Genomic DNA, 23260 nt, shown 5'->3' with positions numbered 1-23260 from the left:
ATGATGTTCATGGCCCACATCCCCATCCTTGTATGCAAGCCTCCTCATCCCTAGCCTGGTATGTATGCCCCCCTTAACCCTATCCTGGTAGGAATGGTCCCCCTCATTCCTATCCTGGCAGGAATAATTGCTCTCATCCCTATCCTGGTATGCAGGGTCCCCATCTCGTCCTAGTATGCATGGCCCCCTCCTTAACCTGGTATGATTGGCCCCCCCATCCCGGTCTTGCATGGTCCGATCAGAAAACATATTAAAAAAAAAAAAAAAAACACATTACACTTACCTTTCTGGCACTCCCTCGCCGCATCCTATTCCGATACCAGCAATTGCTTTATGCTTGTAAGCAGAGCTTCGCAGGAATGTCATGCGCTGCTTGCAAGCTGAAGGGCAGCAGCTGAACTGCTCAATGCTCTGCACGCCGGGACTGTGTGTGCAGAGTGCATTGAGTATTCATTGCTCTTAGCGAACACAGTGTCAGCTGGAGACTTCCTGCAGCTGCCAGCGGTCATGTGTGCCGATACTTAAGAGAAATGAATAATCATGGAATGGGATGAATATTCATTGCTCTTAAGTATAAGGAAAGAATGGGACCAATCATACCAGGACTCGGATGGGGGGCCAATCATACCAGGATAAGGACAGGATGGGACCAATCATACCAGGACTGGGATGGGAGCTAATCAAACCAGGATGCCGTTAAAGAGAAATGAATATCCATTGCCCTTCATGCCCATGGGCGTGGAATGCAGGGAATATTCATTTCTCTTTAGCAGCGGGCACAGAAGTTAGCCGCAGCCGCCGGCTCCTGCCTCTGTAACCCGCTGCTCTGCCGAAACCGCTCCCCCACCTCCCAACCACAGCCAGAGCTGGTACATTGGACTATAAGACGCACCCCCCCATTTTCCTCCACATTTTTGGAGGAAAATAGTGCATCTTATAGTCCGAAAAATACGGTATATGGATAACAGCAGAATACAGTTTATGTTAAAGGGCTTTTCCAGGTACACAGACTACTAGAACATTGTAAAGCCTATGTAAAAATGAAGAAACTTCATAATTTACTAGTCAAAATTCTGCCCTGTTCTTAAAGGGAATCTGTCACCTATATTTAATGATATCATGTAAAGATATCACTAACTTGTGCGTCCCATAAGGATTCTAGTAGGGCTTTTGACTCCCCCTGACCCCACACCTTTGAGGCATAAATACCTTTTTAGCTTGTTGGGGATGCATGCAAATCGCCGCGGCCCGGTCCGATGGGCGTGGCTTAGTGGTCTTCTCCCCCCCACCTCCTCGGCTTGCTTCACGTAATCTTCGCCTGTGAATACCACAGACGCCGTTCATTTCCTCGCTTGCGCAATGTAAAGGCCCCCGGCGCCTGCGCAGTATGCTTTGCCCAACTGTGGGCGAAGCATAAAATCGCTACTGCGCAAGCGCCGGTATTTTCCAGCGCGGTCAATGCCCCGGAAGTGTTTCCTGCATGTGTGGGGAGCCCTCTATTTTTGATTACCAGCCTTGCTGAAGCCGACAACTGGGGGTTGCAGCCACAGCTGTCAGTTTTGCCTGTTTGGTTATCAAAAATACAGGGGAACCTACGTCAGTATTTTTACTTATATGAATACTCTCATCAACCACCGCCTTCTCTCGCTGTTATCAGCTGAATACAACTCAACATTGTCACCTGCTCGCGCTGATCGCAGAGCCAGCAGGGGGAAATGATAAGAGCTGTCTTCAGCACCCAGCGACGGGGAACAGCAAAAAAACAGTACTGTTTGCTTACCAGGCGCCGCTACACATGGTACTGATGCGGCACACGGTTGCCATAAGCTTTACAAAGGGACTCGGATATCTCCGGTACTAGTTTTTACAGCTACGGAAATATCAGGATGTGTGAAAAAGGCCTTAAAGAGCCAAACGTCAAGGACTATAGAATATGCATACCCTGTCTCGCAGTGCTGTGTCAGACAGGTTTGAAGCGATTCCACTACTAAGTAAGGGAATCGTCGTTCCAGGAGACGTGCAGCTTTACCATAGCAGCTGCAGATAGCAGCTGTATTAGACTTGTATGAGGAAGATAAATAATAATCTTTATTTTTATATAGCGCTAACATATTCCGCAGCGCTTTACAGTTTGCACACATTATCACCACTGTCCCCGATGGGGCTCACAATCTAAATTCCCTATCAGTATGTCTTTGGAATGTGGGAGGAAACCGGAGTACCCGGAGGAAACCCACGCAAACACGGGGAGAACATACGAACCCAGGACTCCAGCACTGCAAGACTGCAGTGCTAATCACTGAGCCACTATGCTGCCCATACGAGATGCGCGCAGCATTGTGAACTGGTATTTTCAAGAAAAACATCTTAACCTTTTACATGAAGGGGAAAAATATTCTAAATTGAAAGTCACTTCTGGGCAAAAATATGTTAAAAAAGTGTGTTGGTTCTCTAAGTAGCTTATCCACTGTGGAAGTTTGGCATACAACAGTCCATGTCTCTGCTTTTTCAATACCCATAAGTATGACTAAGCTTCTTTTACATTTACCGGGTTATTTGCGGTCCGTTATTGCAATAACGGACCGCAAAAAACTTGCGGATCGCCACTTTTCAGGTTTCCAATACTATGGAAGTAGGTAATATTGGGGAAAAAAAAAAAAACTGTGTTCCGCAAAACCGGAAGTGACGGTGCACCACAAAAACAAACTTTTGTTTGTTTTTGCGGCCCCATTGATTTTCAATGGGGGCCGTGTCCGTAAGCCGTAAAAAGGATCGAGCAGGCTCGACCTTTTTTCACGGCCGCAAATACGGCCCTCACGGTCATATAGCGCACCGTGGAGTTTTTGCGGGCCGATTTTGCAGCCCCATAGAAATCTATTGGGGCCGCAAAAACACGGTAAAAGTAAAAGAACCCTAAGAGATTGAGTGTATTTGCAACCAAACCTGACATTTCAGGTTTAACTACAGGTCAAAATAAAACACAATTACAAAAAATTATATATGAATCATGCATGTAATAAGACAAGTTAATTTGTACATCCACAGTGTCGCATGATTCACCATAAGGTTAGTAATTCAGTTGGAGAACTTTGGACTGTGTAGTCATTTTGAATCACCTTACCTGTCACATTGAAGTTTGGTGCTACAGTGCTATCCGCCAAAGTAAACCATATAAGACCAGCACTCATGCACAAAGCTGCAGTCACATCCACAGCATTATAACGCTTCCCTACAGACAAAAAAGGAAAATAAATTATGTCCACACAAAATCCTATATTAGCAGTAGTAAGGGACAAAGGGCAAGAAGAAAATACATTAGATTGGGCAGAATATGTTCACATTTACAGTGTGTTTTCAAAGTTCACAATGGAAACCACAAATCTCTGTTACAACCCTTTGTGGTGCCAACGCCAGACAGACTCCATTGATTTTTAAAGGGATCCCTTGTGTTCTACCAAGGTGTCAGTCATTTATACAGCAAATATACACTCATGTCCAATAAAAGTAAAAGGTAAAATGAATAAGATAACTCATTGTCTAGTTGCAATAGATTCTACCATAGGGTGGGCAGTGATTAGTCAGCTCTTGAGGTTGATGTGTTCAAAGCAAAAACAATGGGAAAGAAAAAGGATCTGACTGGCTTTGACAAAGAACATATCGTGATGGCTAGATCATTCTGTCAGTGCATCTCTAGAATGGCATGTCTATCAAAAGTGGTCCAAAGAAGGAAAACTGGTGAACCAGTGACAGGGTCATAGGCGCCCAAGGCTCATTAATACACACGTGGAGAGAAGGCCTGTCAGTCTGGCTGTAGGGCACAGAAATGCTACTGGAGTGCTGAAAAAGTTACTCCTGGTTAGGAAACAAAGGTGTCATAACTCACAGTCCATAGCATGCTGGTGTGGGCAGCTGCGTTACAGGCTGGTCAGTATGTCTTTGTTGATCCCTGCCCATCACTAAAAGCATCTACATTAGGCATTACACAAGATCAGCGATGGTGAAACCTATGGCACGCAGAGCCCTCTCAGCTGGTACGCTGCATCACGTCATCCTTGTTCCGATGCTGCAGCTTCCTGTCTCACACATCGAGCGGCGCGGCTGGATGACATCATTTAGCTCCACGGCCGCTGTGCCAGTGAGAGGAAGAAAGCTCCCGGCGCGCGGAGAGGTGAGTGTGGCAGTTGTGCCAGTGAAGCTGCTGTGGTGTGTGTGTGTCAATGATGGGGAGAGGGCCAATGATGGGAGTGATGGTGAGAGGGCCAGTGAAGGGAGTGATGGGGAGAGGGCAATGATGGGGAGGAGGAAATGATGGAGGTGGTGAAATGGACAATTTCTACATGAAGGGGATCATGATGGGGCATATTTCTGCATGAAGGGTATCATGATGGGCCACGTCACATTTTTTTCTTTTTTTTTTTTTTTTACCTAAAATGTTATAGCCCCAGGTTATTAACTAGAAAAAAAAGGGATAATAGGAGAACATGGACAAAAGAAATTGTTATACAATATGTCTCCTGAGAACAGAAATACCCCATATGTGGTCAAAAACTACTTTAAAAGGCACAGTGCAAAGCTTACAAGGGAAGGAACCCAATATCAGAGTGAAGATTTGAAGTGCCATGTCACACTGTTAGATCACCTAAAGGTGCCAGAACAGCAGGACCCCCAATAAATGACCCCATTTTACAAATTACACCTCGTAATGAAATCATCTTGTGGTTTAGTTACCACAATTTTCTTGGGAACATAGCAACACTCATATGTGGCTATACAATACTGACTTGGGAGGGATGGAGCACTATTTGACTCTTGAAGACCAAATTTTCATAGACTAGGTTGCAGACATATATAGTATATACAAAGCCCCCAAGTGCTAAAAAAGCAGAATCCCCCTCAATTGACCCCAATTTGGAAATTATACCCCTCTGAAAATCATTTACAGGTGTAGTGACGATTTCAATTCCATGGGTGTTTTTCAAAAACGTAGAGCGCAGAGGGAATGTGAGGAAAGTCTTACTGCAATCTTTGGGAGGCAGAATAAACAAGTCAATAGTAAGTGAAGAATCGCTTTTATTTATTGTTTTCGCCGTTCCTCGTGTGGTATAAGTGATTAGACGACTTTACTGTTTGGGTCGGTGCGATTACAGTGATACCAGATTTATATAATTTTTTATGATTGCCCGCTACTTTTACTTTTTTTTCTTTGTCCCTCTACATTAATCTGATCACCAGTTGATGCATAAAATCTGCGTTATTACATAGACAGGTCACCTGTTACACCATGCCTATGGCTGGGGCACACCAGATAATTGTTTGACCTCCGGGTGCTATGACACCATCTGCTTCCCCGTGATATAGTCGCGGGGGTGCTGATGGGGATGAGAAGACTTCCTCTCTCAACCTTCCAAATATACAGTGATTGCGGCACCTAGAGGGTTAACCAGCCAGGGGCGGTGCGGGCACCTGCCCTGGCTGTTCCCTCAGTAGCTCAGCTGTAATGAGCTCCCAGCGGTAATCATGAGGGGGAAGTGCTGATATTTCAGCACTTCTCGGCAATCACATGCTAATATCGGTCAATCAGATTGACTGACAGATTGCATCCGAGAGCAGGGACCACTCAAGTGAGTTCAGTGAGACTCCATTGGTTCCTTGGGCAGTGAGTAAGAGTCCGTGCTGTGATGGTAATTGAGGAAAAAACAGTATTGTGTGCCAGGAGAAACTGGTGACGAAGAAACACATATCTAAGTACTAAAAGGATATGGAGAGGCTCGAAGTAAAGGAAGTAAACTGCCCATGGAACCAACGGAGTCTCACTGAACTCACTTGAACCTCAAATTCTGGATTCTAGATGTAAAAAGTGGTTCATTTATCGACTTTTGCTTATCTTCAAATACGTGCTGCGACATTTCTCAGCATCGTCATATTTGTTTTATATAATTCTATTTGATTGTTAATTGCAATATTTTGCTTTTCTCTTTGAAAATATTTCACGAAGTCACGGAATTCATTACTAGCAAGACCTCCTTTGTAGTGTATGCATTGTTTTGCCCATGTGGTTTTTTCTACATTGGGAAAACGATCCGGCCCCTCTGTATAAGATTCAGGGAATATTTCAATTCTATCAGCACAGGAAAGGGTGTCCCTAGACTTATAGAACACATGAGGAAGGTGCATGGAGGGAATGCGGAAGCATTACTGTTTACGGGCATTGAAAGGGTGTCTGCACAGCAGCATGGAGGGAGTCATAAAAAACATTTTTTACGAATAGAGGCTAAATGGATCCTCCGTACAAAAGCCACAGGTCCTTTGGGTCTAATTGAAAAAGTGGATATGTCCGTATTTCTCTGAAGTGGTTATCATTGCTAGTTTTATTGCATATCGTGTGTGTAAATTATGCTTGTTTTTATTTTTGGGGTTTTTTTAAGACACGTTCAGGTAAAGGGTGGAGTTTCTTTTGTTCACACATGTGGTATAAATTAGTGTTTCCTTGAGCCTGAGCATGGGACCTGTTGAAGTGCATTGTGCATGAAACGGCTGTCGTCCGTCTTTTTGCATTTCTCCCGTGCCATTGCCTATGCTTTATTAATATGAAATAAAGTGAATCATTTCAAGAGAACGGTGAGTGCCATCCTGCTGTCTTTTTCTACTATAAAACAATAAAAAACTGTGATGTACAATGTCTGCAAGATATGTTTTCTGTTGCAATGTGCTAACAAACCCTCCATTTTCTTTGAGAAGCTGCCTGCCAGTGTCTCAGTTACATTGCACACTACAGCAGCTTCCCTTCCCCCGAGTGCCATAAACCAATTTCCTGTCACCCCATTTGGCTTCTCATGTGCCTCGGCTGAAAGAGAAGAGAAAAAAAAGTGCGGGAAAAACTTCTTTGTTTGAAACGAATAAAACTATGAGAGACTATACCATAAGAACCAAATACCCTAGAGATATGAAAATCATATTTTTGTAACCTGAGCGGTCCCAGCTTCGAGACCGCGTATGTTTCGAAGTTCTACCCTGTCCAGAACATGAGATAGGATTTGCGCCCAAATGGACGGTCATATCGCATAGATGTTTGATGTTTTCTTGATGGGCTCATTACGCTGGGAAACATGATACCACTGATGAGTCCATACCAGCTTCTCCCATAAAGTTATAGCTAATCTAAGTTTTGTAGCCAAAACATAACTTGGATAAGAGAGGTGGGATCAACCCAGAATGCACCTCTCTGTGATGTCACATAGGAAAGTCTATAAGGCATTTCCTGGGCAAACCAGCTCAGAACAGCTGCAGAGTCCGTGCTGACAAGAACTCAGATGAGCGGAGAAGTGCAGCTCCGCCTCCACCCACCTTAGCCGCATGGTCTGCCTAAGGAACAATATGGAACTGTGAGTGTAATCTCTTTGTTTTCTCCACTTTTATTTTATACCTGTACTGTACATATTTTATGTCTCAATTTTATAGCAACTTTTATCTGTAATCACTGTCCTCTTTCGGAAAATAAATGAAATAATTATTTAGATCTGTCTCTATGCTCTAAGACTCGAACTATACGCCTTTGATAGATAATCGCTACTAATTCAAGGGGTTTGCCACGGACCCTCTTAATTTAACACTGTGAATTAAGTAACCGTGACTGGTGGCAGCGCGTTGTGTACGGCTATTACGGCTTGCTGGCAGTACAGAAGGGTCTTATATTGCTGAATAAGGGTCTGCGGCCACAGCATTGATAATTCCCTTACTGCAGAAGCCTAATTGCCGGTTCACAACAGGCAGCCCGTCCGGCGACCAATTATCCTAGGTGCAGTTCCCTGACTGACCTGAGGGTAAGGGGGGCGCCGGAGAGCTGCGAGTTCCAAGGTGGAACTGAGAAAGTGGGATATACACAAATCCCCGCAGTACTTGGAAGATTGATAGCAGTGGTGGGGCATCCAAATTAAACTCCCCCTGCGGCAAATTGTAGAGCGAGATTAGCTTGCTGGATATTTTTGTCACATGGTGCCAGTGGTGGGATAACTAAGATAAGCCCCACTGCGCCTGTGATAGCCGTGTGCCGGCATTGTGTCACGTCCCTCCGTCCGCTGATACACCGGTGTCAGTGGTGGGATCGTGACATAGTGGTGACACAGGGTCCGCTGTCCGTCGCGTTTTGGTGGCAGCGGGACCCCCGTTAGTCGTCGCCCGTAAGTGGACGAACGGCCGTGGGCTGTTCGTCACATATTGGTGGCAGCGGTGGGATAATCCTAGAGCATTAGTGATTTGGCTTGAGCAATCATTCCTCTCACTAAAGACCTGCACGGTTCCTGCGGGAATCCTGCATCATAGGTTTTGGAGAACAGACTCAGTGGTTACTAGTCCTGAGACATTAGTGTGTACTTGCAAGTATCCCCCTCCCGTTTCTTCGTTTTTCTTTTTCTATCTTTTATTTGGCAACCATGGTGGCGATGACAGTGGAGTGGTATCAGAAGCAGAAAAAGGACACCCTTGCTGGGTTATGCACGTACCGAGGCATAGACGCCGCAGGCGGAACCAAAGATCAAATGATCGCGGCTCTAGTGCAGCTGGACAACGACCAGAATCCAGCGAGCGCAGAAGTTGGCCCAAGTTGCCATGGGGCTGCAGCAGAGGCTCCACTCCTGAGCGCTGGCCCCACATTCAACCAGAACGGGGTGGACCCCTATCTGCAAATGGCCTTGGACGAACTCCCCGCCGAAGACAGGGATGGGCGGGTGAGGCTGATCCAGCAATATCGGCAGGAGGCCCAAGCCGAACGTGAGCGCCAAGCTGAGGCTGAGAGGGTCGAGCGTCAAGCCCAGGCTGAGAGAGCTGAGCGCCATGCGGAAGCTCAGAGGGCCCATGAGCTGGAGATGCTCCAGCGGGGGTGGAATGCCCCCACAGCCCGAAGCCGTGAGCCCAGCAGCGTCCAGACTCCTAAACCCCGGCCAGAGCATTTTCCCATGATGGAAAAGGATGGGGACTTGGACACGTTTCTGCGAGCCTTTGAGAAAGCCTGCAGACAGTACCGACTGCCCGAAGACCAATGGGCCAGGTACTTGACCCCAGGGCTAAAGGGCAAAGCTCTGGAGGCGTTTGCTTCTCTTCCGCAAGCGCATGATGATGACTATGACGCCATAAAGCAGGCGCTGATCGCCAAATACCGTCTGACACCTGAGGTATACCGAAAGAAGTTCCGGCACCTCCAACGTGGCCCACACGATAGCTACAGTGATGTGGTGCAAGGACTCAGGACCCACTTTGACCAGTGGATCCATGGACTGTCCGTTGAAACCTTTGAGCAGCTAAGGGACCTGATGATCAAAGACCAGTTCTTGCATCTCTGCCCAGCTGAGGTCCGACAGTTCATCCTGGACCGCGAACCAACGAACGCGGACAAAGCGGCGCAGATCGCCGACAACCACGAGGCCAACCGGAAGCCCGAGACGCGGAGGCCAGTCGCCACCAGCTGGAAAGGGGGTAAGCCAGCAACCAACCCCAATGCCCCAGCTAGCCGTCCCTCCGGAGGCCCTGTCCCTGTTGCCAACAACAGGCCGGCTACTGACAGTCGCCTGTGTCACCACTGCAAGCGGCCTGGTCACTTCTCTTACACCTGTCCGGATAGGCCGAAGAACCCCCCAGCCAAGGCCCCCGGGCCCAACGCCTCTGTTCTTTTGGTGGGAGGTGTGGTTGGGAGGGCTGACGACAACGTTCAACCTGTTCAGGTGGGGGCCCGTCTTGCTACAGGCCTCAAGGACACCGGGGCTGAACGAACCCTCATCCGTCCTGGACTGGCGGCCCCTGAAGAGTTTGTTGAGGGGAAAACCCTGACTGTCACCGGGATTGGAGGCACCCGTTGTCCCTTGCCAGTGGCACGAGTTTTTCTTGACTGGGGTGCCGGGAGCGGGTTGAGGGAGGTGGGAGTGTCTGAAAATTTGCCCACTGATGTTTTATTGGGGACTGACTTGGGGAGGATGGTTGCATACTATGTCCCTGACACCCTTCCCCAAACTGATAATAAGGGTAACGTTAACCCTGATGTTGATGATGGGAAACTGAATGTGTTACCTGTTAATGCCTTGATGAGTAATGATGCAACTAACAACCATTCTTTCCCAAGGTATGATGCTGATGCTGATGTGAATGTACCAAAGCAAACTGATAACCATTCTTTTCCTAGGAATGATGATGTTGATGTATCTGTGCCGACTGAACCCGTTAACCCTTTCTTTGAAACGGTAGATGTGTCCACAGGTACCGAGGTGCTCAGCCCCGTCACTCTGCGGAGTGAGACGGCTGAGGAACCCCTGGCAGGAGCAAGCAACGGTGCTCAAGAGAATGGGGAGGTGCATGGGGACCATGAGGAAGGTAATGCCATGCAGCTGACCAGTGCCACCGAGGAAGGTAACTGGCCCATAAGTAGCACCGCTCCTGAAGTGTTGGGGGTGGATGGGGAGGTAGAGCCCAGGGCAGCACCAGCTGGTGGGTCTGAAGAAATCCCCAGGGAGACAGCATACATAGCAGCTGTCACACGCAGTCAGAGTGCCCAGATCGCAGGTAACGCACTGTCTTCTGGACCCTCTGCTGCTACAGGAGAGACTGAACCAGAGGTGAACCCAGAGCCGGTTCCAGAGGGTCCCAGTAAAGAGGGGACCCTGACGTCACTTCTGGCAGCCTCCAGCATGGAGTTCCAGGCTGCTCTGCACTCAGATGCTAGCCTGGAGAAATTGAGAGGTCTCGCCGAGACGCCCACCTCCAAGTCTGATAAGGAGAGGGTGTTCTGGGAACGAGGAAGGTTGTACCGGGAGACAGTACCCGGAGATCCTAAAAAGGAGTGGTTGAGGGAAAGACAGCTGGTCGTCCCCTATCAGTTCAGAACCGAGTTGTTGCGGATTGCCCATGAGATTCCACTCGCTGGACACTTGGGGATCAGCAAAACAAAGGCACGGCTGTCTCAACACTTCTATTGGCCCAAGATGGGGACAGATGTAACACACTACTGCCGCTCCTGCGCCACCTGTCAAAAAGTGGGTAAGGCGGGGCCTGCTCTTAAGGCTCCCCTTATTCCTTTGCCGGTGATAGAGGAGCCTTTCCAGAGAATCGCGGTGGACATTGTAGGACCGCTGTCCGTCCCCAGCAGCTCCGGAAAGCGATACATTCTCACCGTGGTAGACTACGCTACCCGGTACCCAGAGGCAGTAGCTCTGTCTTCAACCAGGGCAGATAAGGTGGCTGACGCACTGGTGACCATCTTTTCAAGAGTAGGATTTCCCAGGGAGATGCTTACCGATCAAGGGCCCCAATTCATGTCTCGCCTAATGGAGGCTCTCTGTGAGAAAATGCAGGTGACGCACCTGGTATCGAGTCCGTATCACCCACAGACTAATGGTTTGTGTGAACGCTTCAACGGTACCCTCAAACAGATGCTCCGCATACTGGTTGAGACCCAAGCGCGCGACTGGGAGCGGTACCTCCCACACCTGCTGTTCGCTTACAGAGAAGTTCCGCAGGCCTCGACCGGGTTCTCCCCCTTCGAGCTCCTGTATGGCAGGCGAGTCCGGGGACCCCTTGGGTTGATAAGAGAATCCTGGGAAGATGAGCCAAACCCCACAGAAGTGTCCATCGTGGATTATGTCATGCGCTTCCGTGACAAGATGCAGACCTTGACGCAGTTGTTGCATGACAACATGACGCAGGCTCAGGCTGACCAGAAGCGCTGGTACGACCAGAACGCCCGGGAGCGGACCTACCAGGTGGGTCAAAAGGTGTGGGTGTTGGTCCCTGTACCAACGGATAAGCTTCAGGCAGCCTGGGAAGGCCCGTACGTCGTCCACCAACAGCTCAACCCGGTCACCTACGTGGTCACGCTTGACCATGCTCGGGGTAGGCGCAAGGCCTTTCACGTCAACATGCTGAAGGCGCACTACGAACGTGAAGCTTGCGTCCTACCGGTCTGCAATCTGCCAGAGGATGGGGAGGAAGATTCCCTCCTGGACATGCTGGCCCAGGCCAAGGCCAATGGGTCCATTGAGGACATGGAGATAAGTGGTTCGCTCACCGTGTCCCAGCGGTTGCAGTTGATGGCCACCCTGGAACTCTTCCGGCCCGTGTTCACCAACCGTCCTGGGAGGACGGAGTTAGCGGTTCATGAGATGGACACCGGGAATCATGCCCCATTACGGCGAACACCTTATCGGATCTCTGAAACGGTGCAACAAGTCATGCGCCAAGAGGTCGATGAGATGTTAAGGCTGGGAGTGATTCGACGGTCAAAAGGTGCGTGGGCTTCACCTGTAGTCCTCGTGCCTAAAAAGGATCGAACCACCCGGTTCTGCGTGGACTACAGGGGGCTCAACGCCATCACAACCCCTGATGCCCACCCAATGCCGCGCATCGAGGATCTGCTCGAGCGGTTGACAAACGCCAACTACATATCCATCATGGATTTGAGTCGGGGATACTGGCAGATTCCCCTGAGCCCTGAGGCGCAGGAGAAATCCGCCTTTATCACCCCCTTTGGACTGTACGAGTCCACGGTCATGCCCTTCGGCATGAAGAATGCCCCTGCCACTTTCCAGCGGATGGTCAACCACCTGCTTCGGGGACTGGAGGAGTACGCGGTGGCGTACTTAGACGATATTGCCGTCTTCAGTTCCACCTGGGAGGAACACCTTCAGCACCTCCAGGAGGTGCTCAAGCGTCTTCACCAGGCAGGCCTGACCATCAAGCCGGGGAAGTGCCAGATAGGCATGCGCAAGGTCCACTACCTGGGGCACCGGGTAGGCGGGGGTTCCATGAGTCCGGAGCCAGGAAAAGTGGACGCAATCGTGTCCTGGCCCACCCCCAGGACCAAGAAACAGGTGAAGTCCTTCTTGGGCACTGCAGGGTACTATAGGCGGTTCGTACAGGACTATAGCGCCCTTGCCAAACCCTTGACTGACCTCACCAAGCAGAGGCTACCCCAAACAGTCAACTGGACAGATGACTGTGAGGCGGCTTTCCAAGCTTTGAAAGCAGCCCTGTGCAACTCTCCAGTGTTGAGAGCAGTCGACAGCAGTCGCCCGTTTCTGGTACAGACCGACGCCAGCGAGTTTGGCCTCGGTGCTGTGCTTAGCCAGGTCGACTCGGGGGACCAAGAGCACCCCGTGTTGTACCTGAGCCGGAAACTTTTGCCGAGGGAAGTGGCATACTCGACCATCGAGAAGGAGTGTCTGGCCATGGTGTGGGCACTGCAGCGTTTGCAGCCCTACCTGTATGGGCGCGCCTTCACGGTGGTAACCGACCACAACCCTCTGAGCTGGTTGCACACAGTGTCCGGAACCAATGGAAGATTGCTCCGCTGGAGCCTTGCCCTTCAACAGTACGATTTTACTGTAAAACACAGGAAGGGCAGTGAAAACGGCAATGCCGATGGGTTGTCCCGCCGGGGCGAACCCGCTGAGGTGCGCATGGCCGATTACCGAGAGGTAATGCCTCCTTAGCGCCCTCTTAAGGGGGGAGGTGTGATGTACAATGTCTGCAAGATATGTTTTCTGTTGCAATGTGCTAACAAACCCTCCATTTTCTTTGAGAAGCTGCCTGCCAGTGTCTCAGTTACATTGCACACTACAGCAGCTTCCCTTCCCCCGAGTGCCATAAACCAATTTCCTGTCACCCCATTTGGCTTCTCATGTGCCTCGGCTGAAAGAGAAGAGAAAAAAAAGTGCGGGAAAAACTTCTTTGTTTGAAACGAATAAAACTATGAGAGACTATACCATAAGAACCAAATACCCTAGAGATATGAAAATCATATTTTTGTAACCTGAGCGGTCCCAGCTTCGAGACCGCGTATGTTTCGAAGTTCTACCCTGTCCAGAACATGAGATAGGATTTGCGCCCAAATGGACGGTCATATCGCATAGATGTTTGATGTTTTCTTGATGGGCTCATTACGCTGGGAAACATGATACCACTGATGAGTCCATACCAGCTTCTCCCATAAAGTTATAGCTAATCTAAGTTTTGTAGCCAAAACATAACTTGGATAAGAGAGGTGGGATCAACCCAGAATGCACCTCTCTGTGATGTCACATAGGAAAGTCTATAAGGCATTTCCTGGGCAAACCAGCTCAGAACAGCTGCAGAGTCCGTGCTGACAAGAACTCAGATGAGCGGAGAAGTGCAGCTCCGCCTCCACCCACCTTAGCCGCATGGTCTGCCTAAGGAACAATATGGAACTGTGAGTGTAATCTCTTTGTTTTCTCCACTTTTATTTTATACCTGTACTGTACATATTTTATGTCTCAATTTTATAGCAACTTTTATCTGTAATCACTGTCCTCTTTCGGAAAATAAATGAAATAATTATTTAGATCTGTCTCTATGCTCTAAGACTCGAACTATACGCCTTTGATAGATAATCGCTACTAATTCAAGGGGTTTGCCACGGACCCTCTTAATTTAACACTGTGAATTAAGTAACCGTGACTGGTGGCAGCGCGTTGTGTACGGCTATTACGGCTTGCTGGCAGTACAGAAGGGTCTTATATTGCTGAATAAGGGTCTGCGGCCACAGCATTGATAATTCCCTTACTGCAGAAGCCTAATTGCCGGTTCACAACAGGCAGCCCGTCCGGCGACCAATTATCCTAGGTGCAGTTCCCTGACTGACCTGAGGGTAAGGGGGGCGCCGGAGAGCTGCGAGTTCCAAGGTGGAACTGAGAAAGTGGGATATACACAAATCCCCGCAGTACTTGGAAGATTGATAGCAGTGGTGGGGCATCCAAATTAAACTCCCCCTGCGGCAAATTGTAGAGCGAGATTAGCTTGCTGGATATTTTTGTCACATGGTGCCAGTGGTGGGATAACTAAGATAAGCCCCACTGCGCCTGTGATAGCCGTGTGCCGGCATTGTGTCACGTCCCTCCGTCCGCTGATACACCGGTGTCAGTGGTGGGATCGTGACATAGTGGTGACACAGGGTCCGCTGTCCGTCGCGTTTTGGTGGCAGCGGGACCCCCGTTAGTCGTCGCCCGTAAGTGGACGAACGGCCGTGGGCTGTTCGTCACAAAAACCATACAAATATTTGGCATCGCCACGTTCAGAATTGCCCGATCTATCAATATAAAAAGAATTAACCCGATAGAGAAAAAAGTCAAAACGCCAGAATTACTTTTTTTGGTCGCAGCAACATTGCGTTAAAATGCAATAACGGCCAATCAAAAGATGGTGTCTCCACCAAAATGGTATCATTAAAAACGTCAGCTAGGCATGCAAAAAAATAAGTCCTCACCCAACACAAGATCAAGAAAAATGGAGACGCTACGGGTATCGGAAAATGACACTTTTTTATAACAAAACGTGGAATTTTTTTTCATTACTTAAAAAAGAACCTATACATGTTTGGAGTCAATGACTTGGATAATCATAATGGCAGGTCAGTTTTAGCATTTAATGGACATGATAAAAAAAAAAAAAAAAAAAAACTGTGGGACTGCACTTTTTTTTTGCAATTACACCGCACTTGAATTTTTTTTCCCGTTTTCCAGTACATGGTATGTTAAAACCAATGATGTCGTTCAAAAGTACAACTCGTCCCGCAAGCCCTCACATGGCCATTTTGACCAAAAAAAAAATATAAAAGTAATGGCTCTGGGAAGAAGGGGAGCAAAAAAAATGAAAATGCAAAAACAAATACCCCTGGTCGTTAAGGGGTTAAAAAAACAACTTTACACATTTGATATTGCTATAATTGCACTGACCTGTAGAATCATATTACAAAGTCAATATCATGAACATTTAAAAACAAAACACTAAACAGTGGCAAGATTGTATTTTTTTTGGTTATTTCACTGCACTTGGAATTTTTTACCAATTTTTCAGTATATTGTATGGTAAAGTTTATTATGTCATTCAAAATTACAACTTGTCCTGCATAAAAGCAAACCCTTAGGTTATGTGCACATGTTGCGGATTTTGATGCGGATCCGCAGCGGGTTTTTCCGTGCGGATTTGCATCAAATCCGCAGTGTAGTGAACAGGCCATGTTAGTCTATGGTAAATGAATCACTCTCTCTCCGCACAAGGGAGAAAATTGACAAATCCAATACAACCTAAAAAATCCGCAAACCAAAAACGCATTACAATCCGCATCAATTCCGCAGGAAATCCGCACGCGTTTACACCTGCGTTTTCTGCAGAAATTCCGCAGACTAATCTGCAAATTCCGACACAGCCATGTTGATGGAAAAATGAAAAGTTAAGCCGCCTGGAAGAAGGCGAAGAAAACACAAAAGTGCTTAAACAGAAAAATTGCCCGATCATAAAGGGGTTAATGATCAATTTAGACTTATTTACAGGCATTTGTATTAAAACACAATTCATATTGTTAATTGGAAGTCATTTTCTGATAATCAGGAGTATTATTATTCAATGGTCAAACCAATAGAAGTGACACAAACATCCTATATTTTATTGGCAAAATAAAAGGATGCAACAGATATGGTCTCCCTAACCGATAGTACATTTAGTACATACAAAAAGAGACAAATTCCTACCTTGAATAAATACACCGCCAATCATGACAGGGATCAGCTTACAGCATTTAAAAATAACCTGAGTAGGATAATTCAGATACCCCAGAGAAGTGTTTGAAAGGCCCATGGTGCCCACTGTCAGGAAAGCTATGATCATGTAGGTTTTTGCAGGAATTCTGAAAAAGATAAACATTATAGTGAATATCCTTAAAAGCAATTTTATCAATTTATGTCTGTGGGTTTTATCTCCCACCTCTTCAAGACTAAGGCTATGTTCACATATTGCGTTTTTTTATGCCAATTTTAAGCTGCATTTTACAGTACCAGCAAGGGCTATATTTCAGAAATCTCATGCAGAGTTTTTTTTCCCTGGCCGATTTGGAAAACTGCTATGTTTTTGAAAACTACAGCATGTCACTTCTTTCAGCATTTTTTCACCCATAGGAAACAATGGTCAAGCGCAAATATGCAGTATATTTCGCAGGTATCAGTTTTTGCTACTTTTTTAGTGTAAAAACCTAAGGAAGTTAAATCGGGCTTTTTTGGGCCACTAAACGTTATCAACATGCAAAAGAGAACAAAAATGCAGCAAAAAAAACCAATGTGTGAATATAGCCTTAAGCTGGCCATTCACTACTTCCACAATAAATATGGCCCTGTGTGAAAGTTTTTTTTTTTTTTTTTTTTAACCCCAAATGGAAAAAAAAAAAGCTATAAGCTGCTATCTTACACCACTGGCATTGGCCATCTGCATACTCTAATATGTCCAATTTTAACGCATTGATTTTGAGAGTTTTTTGTGACACATTGTACTTTATGATAATGGTAATTTGTGTTGATATTTTCTGCATTTATTTCTAAAAATATCAGAAATGTCTCAAAAATTTCCATTTAACTTTGAATTATCCACATAGACATACCACACAAAAACATTAATGAATAACATTTCCTTCGTGTCTGCTTTACATCAGTACCATTTGTGAAATGTTGTTTTATTTTGATAGCATTTTAGAAGATTTAAAAATGTGGCAGTAATTTTTCATTTTTTTAAGGAAATTTACAAAACTTATTTTTTTAGGGACCCATTAAGTTTTGAAGTGACTTCGGGGGGTCCTATACATTGGAAACCCCCAAACGTGACACCATTTTAAAAACGTATAGAAAGAACACCGTGAGCACAACTCAAGATGTTGTTAAACCGTTAAAGCAACAAATATGAACCTAGCACTCAACTTAAAGGTATTTGTAAGGCGGTTTATTGTAGTACACGAAAAAAGATGTCTATAAGCTCTACACAATCTATATACCACACGGTATGCTTGACATTCTTATGGATTGCTGCTATATATTTTCTATGGCTCTTTTTAAATTATTTGGTGTGATATGGGCAGTGTGGGATACCTGGCGTTATCTGCGACCAATTTATCCTATTTTTGTATGACCATTTTGACTATTGTTTGTATATACTTCTGTTTTCCTTTGTTTTTGTTTCCTTTGCTATTTTTTCTGTTTTATATGAAGTTTTGCTTTGTAATTATATTTACCCTTGTAGTAACTGAAGACGGTCACATTGACAGAAACGTCTTTTTTCATGTACTACAATAAACCGCCTTACAAATACCTTTAACCCCTTCACCCCCAAGGGTGGTTTGCACGTTCATGACCGGGCCAATTTTTACAATTCTGACCACTGTACCTTTATGAGGTCATAACTCTGGAACGCTTCCATGGATCCCGGTGATTCTGACATTGTTTTCTCGTGACATATTGTACTTCATGTTAGTGGTAAAATTTCATTCAAATAACTTGCGTTTATTTGTGAGAAAAACGGAAATTTGGCGAAAATTTCACGATTTTCCAACTTTGAATTTTTATGCCCTTAAATCACAGAGATACGGCACACAAAAAACTTGATAACTAACATTTCCCACATGTTTACTTTACATCAGCACAATTTTGGAACCAAAATTTTTTTTTGTTAGGAAGTTATAAGGGTTAAAAGTTGACCAGCGATTTCTCAGTTTTACAACACCATTTTATTTTTAGGACCACATCACATTTGAAACCACTTTGAGGGGTCTATATGATAGAAAATACCCAAAAGTGACACCATTCTAAAAACTGCACCCCTTAAGGTGCTCAAAACCACATTCAAGAAGTTTATTAACCCTTTAGGTGCGTCACAGGAATTTTTTTGAATATTTAAAAAAAAATGAACATCTAACTTTTTTTCATAAAAAAAACACTTCAGGTTCAATTTTTTTTATTTTACCAAGGGTAACAGGAGAAATTGAACTGCAAAAGTTATTGTGCAATTTGTCCTGAGTACGCAGATACCTGATATGTGGGGGGGAACCACTGTTTCGGCGCATGGCAGAGCTCAGAATGGAAGGAGCGCCGTTTGACTTTTTCAATGCAAAATTGGCTGGAATTCAGATTGGACGCCATGTCACGTTTGGAGAGTCCCTGATGTACCTAAACAGTGGAAACCCCCTAAAAGTGACACCATTTTGGCAACTAGACCCCCCAAGGAACTTATCTAGATATGTGGTGAGAACTTTGAACCCACAAGGGCTTTACAGAAGTTTATAACGTACAGCGGTACAATTAAAAAATCATATTTTTTCCACAAAAATGATCTTTTCACCCCAATTTTTATTTTCCCAAGGGTAACAGGACCCTAAAAGTTATTGTGCAATTTGTCCTGAGTACGCTGATACCCCACATGTGGGGGTAAACCACTATTTGGGCGCATGGCAGAGCTCGGAAGGGAAGCAGCGCCATTTGACGTTTTGGGCTGGAATTGAGATCGGACACCATGTCGCGTTTGGAAAACTCCTGATGTACCAAAACAGTGGAACCCCCCCACAAATGACACCATTTTGGAAACTAGACCCCCTAAGGAACTTATCTAGATGTGTGGTGAGCACTTTGACCCCCCCAGTGCTTCACAGAAGTTTACAACGCCCGGGCGTGAAAATAAAAAAAATTCGTATTTTTTCCACAAACATGATCTTTTAGTCACCATTTTTTTATTTTCCCAAGGGTACCAGGAGAAATTGGACCCCAAAAGTTGTTGTCCAATTTGTCCTGAGTATGCTGATACCACATATGTGGGAGAAAACTACTGTATGGGCACACGTCGGGGCTCGGAAGGGAAGTAGTGACGTTTTGGAATGCAGACTTTGATGGAATGGTCTGCGGGTGTCATGTTGCCTTTGGAGAGCCCCTAATGTACCTAAACAGTGGAAACCCCCCACAAATGACCCGATTTTGAAAACTAGACCCACTAAGGAACGTATCTAGATGTGAGGTGAGCACTTTGAACCCCCAAGGGCTTCACAGAAGTTTATAATGCCAGGGCATGAAAATAAAAAAATCGTATTTTTTCCACAAACATGATCAATTAGTCCCCAATTTTTTCATTTTCCCAAGGGTAACATGAGAAATTGGACCCCAAAAGTTGTTGTCCAATTTGTCCTGAGTACGCTGACACCCCATATGTGGGAGAAAACTACTGTATGGACACACGTCAGGGCTCGGAAGGGAAGCAGTGACGTTTTGGAATGCAGACTTTGATGGAATGGTCTGCGGGTGTCATGTGCGTTTGGAGAGCCCCTGATGTACCTAAACTATTGAAACTCCCCACAAGTGACCCCATTTTGGACACTAGACCCCCCACGGAACTTATCTAGATGTGTGGTGAGCACTTTGAACCCCCAAGTGCTTCACAGAAGTTTATAACACTCGGACGTGAAAATAAATAAATCATTTTTTTCCACAAAAATGATATTTTTGCCCCCAATTTTTTATTTTCCTAAGGGTAACAGGAGAAATTGGACCCCAAAAATTGTTTTGCAATTTGTCCTGAGTAGGCTGATACCCTACATGTGGGGGTAAAACACTGTTTGGGCGCATAGCAGAGCTTGGAAGGGAAGGAGCACCATTTGACTTTTTCAACTCAGAATTGGCTGGAATTGAGATCAGACGCCATGTTGCATTTGGAGAGCCCCTGATGTGCCCAAACAGTGGAAACCCCCAATTCTAACTCCAACCCGAACCCCAACACGCCCCTAACCCTAACCCTACCCCTACCCCAACACACCCCTAGCCCTAACCCTAGCCCTAACCCTAATGGAAAAATGGAAATAAATACATTTTTTTAATTTTATTATTTTTCCCTAACTAAGGGGGTGATAACGGGGGGTTTGATTCACTATTTATGGCGGTTTTTATGTTTGGCGGCTGTCGCACGCTAAAAGACGCTTTTTATTGTAAAAATAGTTTTTGCATCACCACATATTGAGAGCTATAATTTTTCCGTATTTTGACCCACCGAGTCATGTGAGGTCTTATTTTTTGCGGGACAAGTTGACGTTTTTATTGGTACCATTTTCGGGCACGTGAAATTTTTTGATCGCTTTTTATTCCGATTTTTGGGACGCAGAATGAACAAAAACCAGCGTTTCATGAATTTCTTTTGGGGGGGTGCGTTTACACCGTTCCGCGTGCGGTAAAATTGATAAAGCGGTTTTATTCTTCGGGTCAGTACGGTTACAGCGATACCTCATTTAGGTCGTTTTTTATGTTTTTGTCGGTTTTATGAAATGAAAACTATTTTATATAAAAAATAATTATTTTTGCATCGCTTTATTCAGCGAGCTATAACTTTTTTATTTTTTCGCTGATGATGCTGTGTGGCGGCTCGTTTTTTGCGGGACAAGATGACGTTTTCAGCGGTACCATGGCTATTTATACGCGTCTTTTTGATCGCGCGTTATTACACTTTTTGTTTGGCGGTATGATAAATCATTTTTTGCTTCGTTTTTTATTTTTATTTTTTAAGGGCTTCGCTAAAGGGGTTAACTAATGGGACAGTTTTATAGGGCGGGTCGTTACGGACGCGGCGATACCTAATATGTGTACTTTTATTGTTTTTTTTTTTATTATTTCCAAAAAATGGATTTATTGGGGGAATATTTTTTTTTTTTTTCTAATTTATTTGGCGATTTTTTTTTTAATTATTTTTACACTTTTTTTATTTTTTTTTTACTTTATTAAATAGTCCCAGGTGGGACATCACTGTCCTGTGACAGATCGCTGATCTGTCACATCACAGATCACTGTGACAGATCAGCGATCTGACACAGGCACTGCAGAAGGCTTCCTCATGCCTGCGCTTTGCAGGCACTGAGGAAGCCAGCTTCCGCAGGCCCCCGTCGCCATCTTGGATTCGGGGGCCTGGAGGAAGGGAGTCCCCCGCAGCAGCGCTGCACATTGCGCTGCCGTGGGGGGCTCAGGGAAGCACGGAGGGAGCCCCCTCCCTGCCGATGCTTCCCTTTAACCCCCGGTACACCGCGATCGTGTTTGATCGCGGTGTGCAAGGGGTTAACGTGTCGGGGGCGGTCCGTGACCGCCCCTGACACATTGTGTCGGGTGTCAGCTGTGATAATCAGCTGACACCCGGCCGCGATCAGCGGCGCTCACCACGTGGGCGCCGCTGATCGCGCCGACGTACTATCCCGTCCCCGGTCATACGGGCCCTGGTACCGTGGACGGGATAGTACGTCGGATGGCAGGAAGGGGTTAAGTTGAGTGCTAGGTTCATATTTGTTACCATTTTAAAAACGGCACCCCTTCAGCAAGTTCAAATTTGCTTTCAGGTAGTTTATTAACCTCTTAATGACCGCCGATACGCCTTTTAACGGCAGTAATTAAGGCCATTTAAACCACAGCGCCGTGAATTCACGTGAATTAAATGAAAAAAGCATATATAGAATGGGAGGAATAGGGCTAAGTGACAGCACATGTGAAAAAGACTTGGGTATACTAATAGATCACAGACTGAATATGAGTCAACAGTGTGATGCAGCAGCAAAAAAGGCAAATGCAATTCTAGGGTGTATTAACAGAAGCATACAGTCTAGATCACGTGAAGTCATTATTTCCCTCTACTCCTCTTTGGTCAGACCTCATCTGGAATATTGTGTCCAGTTTTGGGCACCACATTTTAAAAAAAGACATCAACAAACTGGAGCAAGTTCAGAAAAGAGCGACCAGAATGGTGACCGGTCTGCAAACCCTGTCTTATGAGGAAAGGTTGCAGGATTTGGGAATGTTTAGTTTGCAAAAGAGAAGACTGAGAGGAGACTTAATAGCTGTCTACAAATATCTAAAGGGCTGTCACATTGTTGAAAGATCAACTTTATTCTCATTTGCACAAGGAAAGACTAGAAGCAATGGGATGAAACTGAATGGGAGGAGACACAGATTAGATATTAGAAAAAAACTTTTTGACAGTTAGAGTGATCAATGAGTGGAACAGGCTGCCACGAGAAGTGGTGAGTTCTCCTTCAATGGAAGTCTTCAAACAGAGGCTGGACAGACATCTGACTGGGATGATTTAGCGAATCCTGCTTTGAGCAGGGGGTTGGACCAGATGGCCCAGGAGGTCCCTTCCAACTCTACGATTCTATGACCGCAAAAAAAAACAAAAAAACGGGTTTTTGCATTTAATTTCTCTTTCCTCTGATGTGATCGCACATCAGAGAAAAGAGAAATAAGGTCCCCGATCCCCCCCCGGTACCTCTCCGTGATGTGATCGCACATCAGAGAAAAGAGAAATAAGGTCCCCGATCCCCCCCCCAGTACCTCTCCATGCTCGAGGGTCCCCTCCCGGTGGTCCAGGGTCCCACCGGCTATCATAGTGATCAAAATAAAAAAAATAGTAAATAACCCCCCCCCCATTTATCACCCCC

General features: G+C 45.9%; 1 protein-coding gene across 5 annotated transcripts in view; it reads right to left on the bottom strand.

Annotated features, from left to right (window-relative positions):
• The window catches only part of SLC35B3 (solute carrier family 35 member B3), a 114546-nt gene that overhangs the window by 21625 nt on the left and 69661 nt on the right, over nt 1-23260 (bottom strand). For all 5 annotated transcript variants that reach the window (XM_073566929.1, XM_073566920.1, XM_073566948.1 and 2 more), the window contains exons 4-5: nt 16524-16678; nt 3122-3229 (exon numbers count right to left, since the gene is read on the bottom strand). In XM_073566929.1, the coding sequence (XP_073423030.1) occupies nt 3122-3229; nt 16524-16678 (263 nt within the window). The remainder of the gene's footprint in view (nt 1-3121; nt 3230-16523; nt 16679-23260) is intronic.

This window comes from Dendrobates tinctorius, unplaced genomic scaffold (assembly GCF_039654945.1).
Source record: "Dendrobates tinctorius isolate UK_male_01 unplaced genomic scaffold, ASM3965494v1 ptg000004l, whole genome shotgun sequence".
NCBI lineage: Eukaryota > Metazoa > Chordata > Amphibia > Anura > Dendrobatidae > Dendrobates > Dendrobates tinctorius.
The sequence above is the reverse complement of the archived record's forward strand: the minus strand, read 5'-3'. Positions and strand labels throughout refer to the sequence as shown.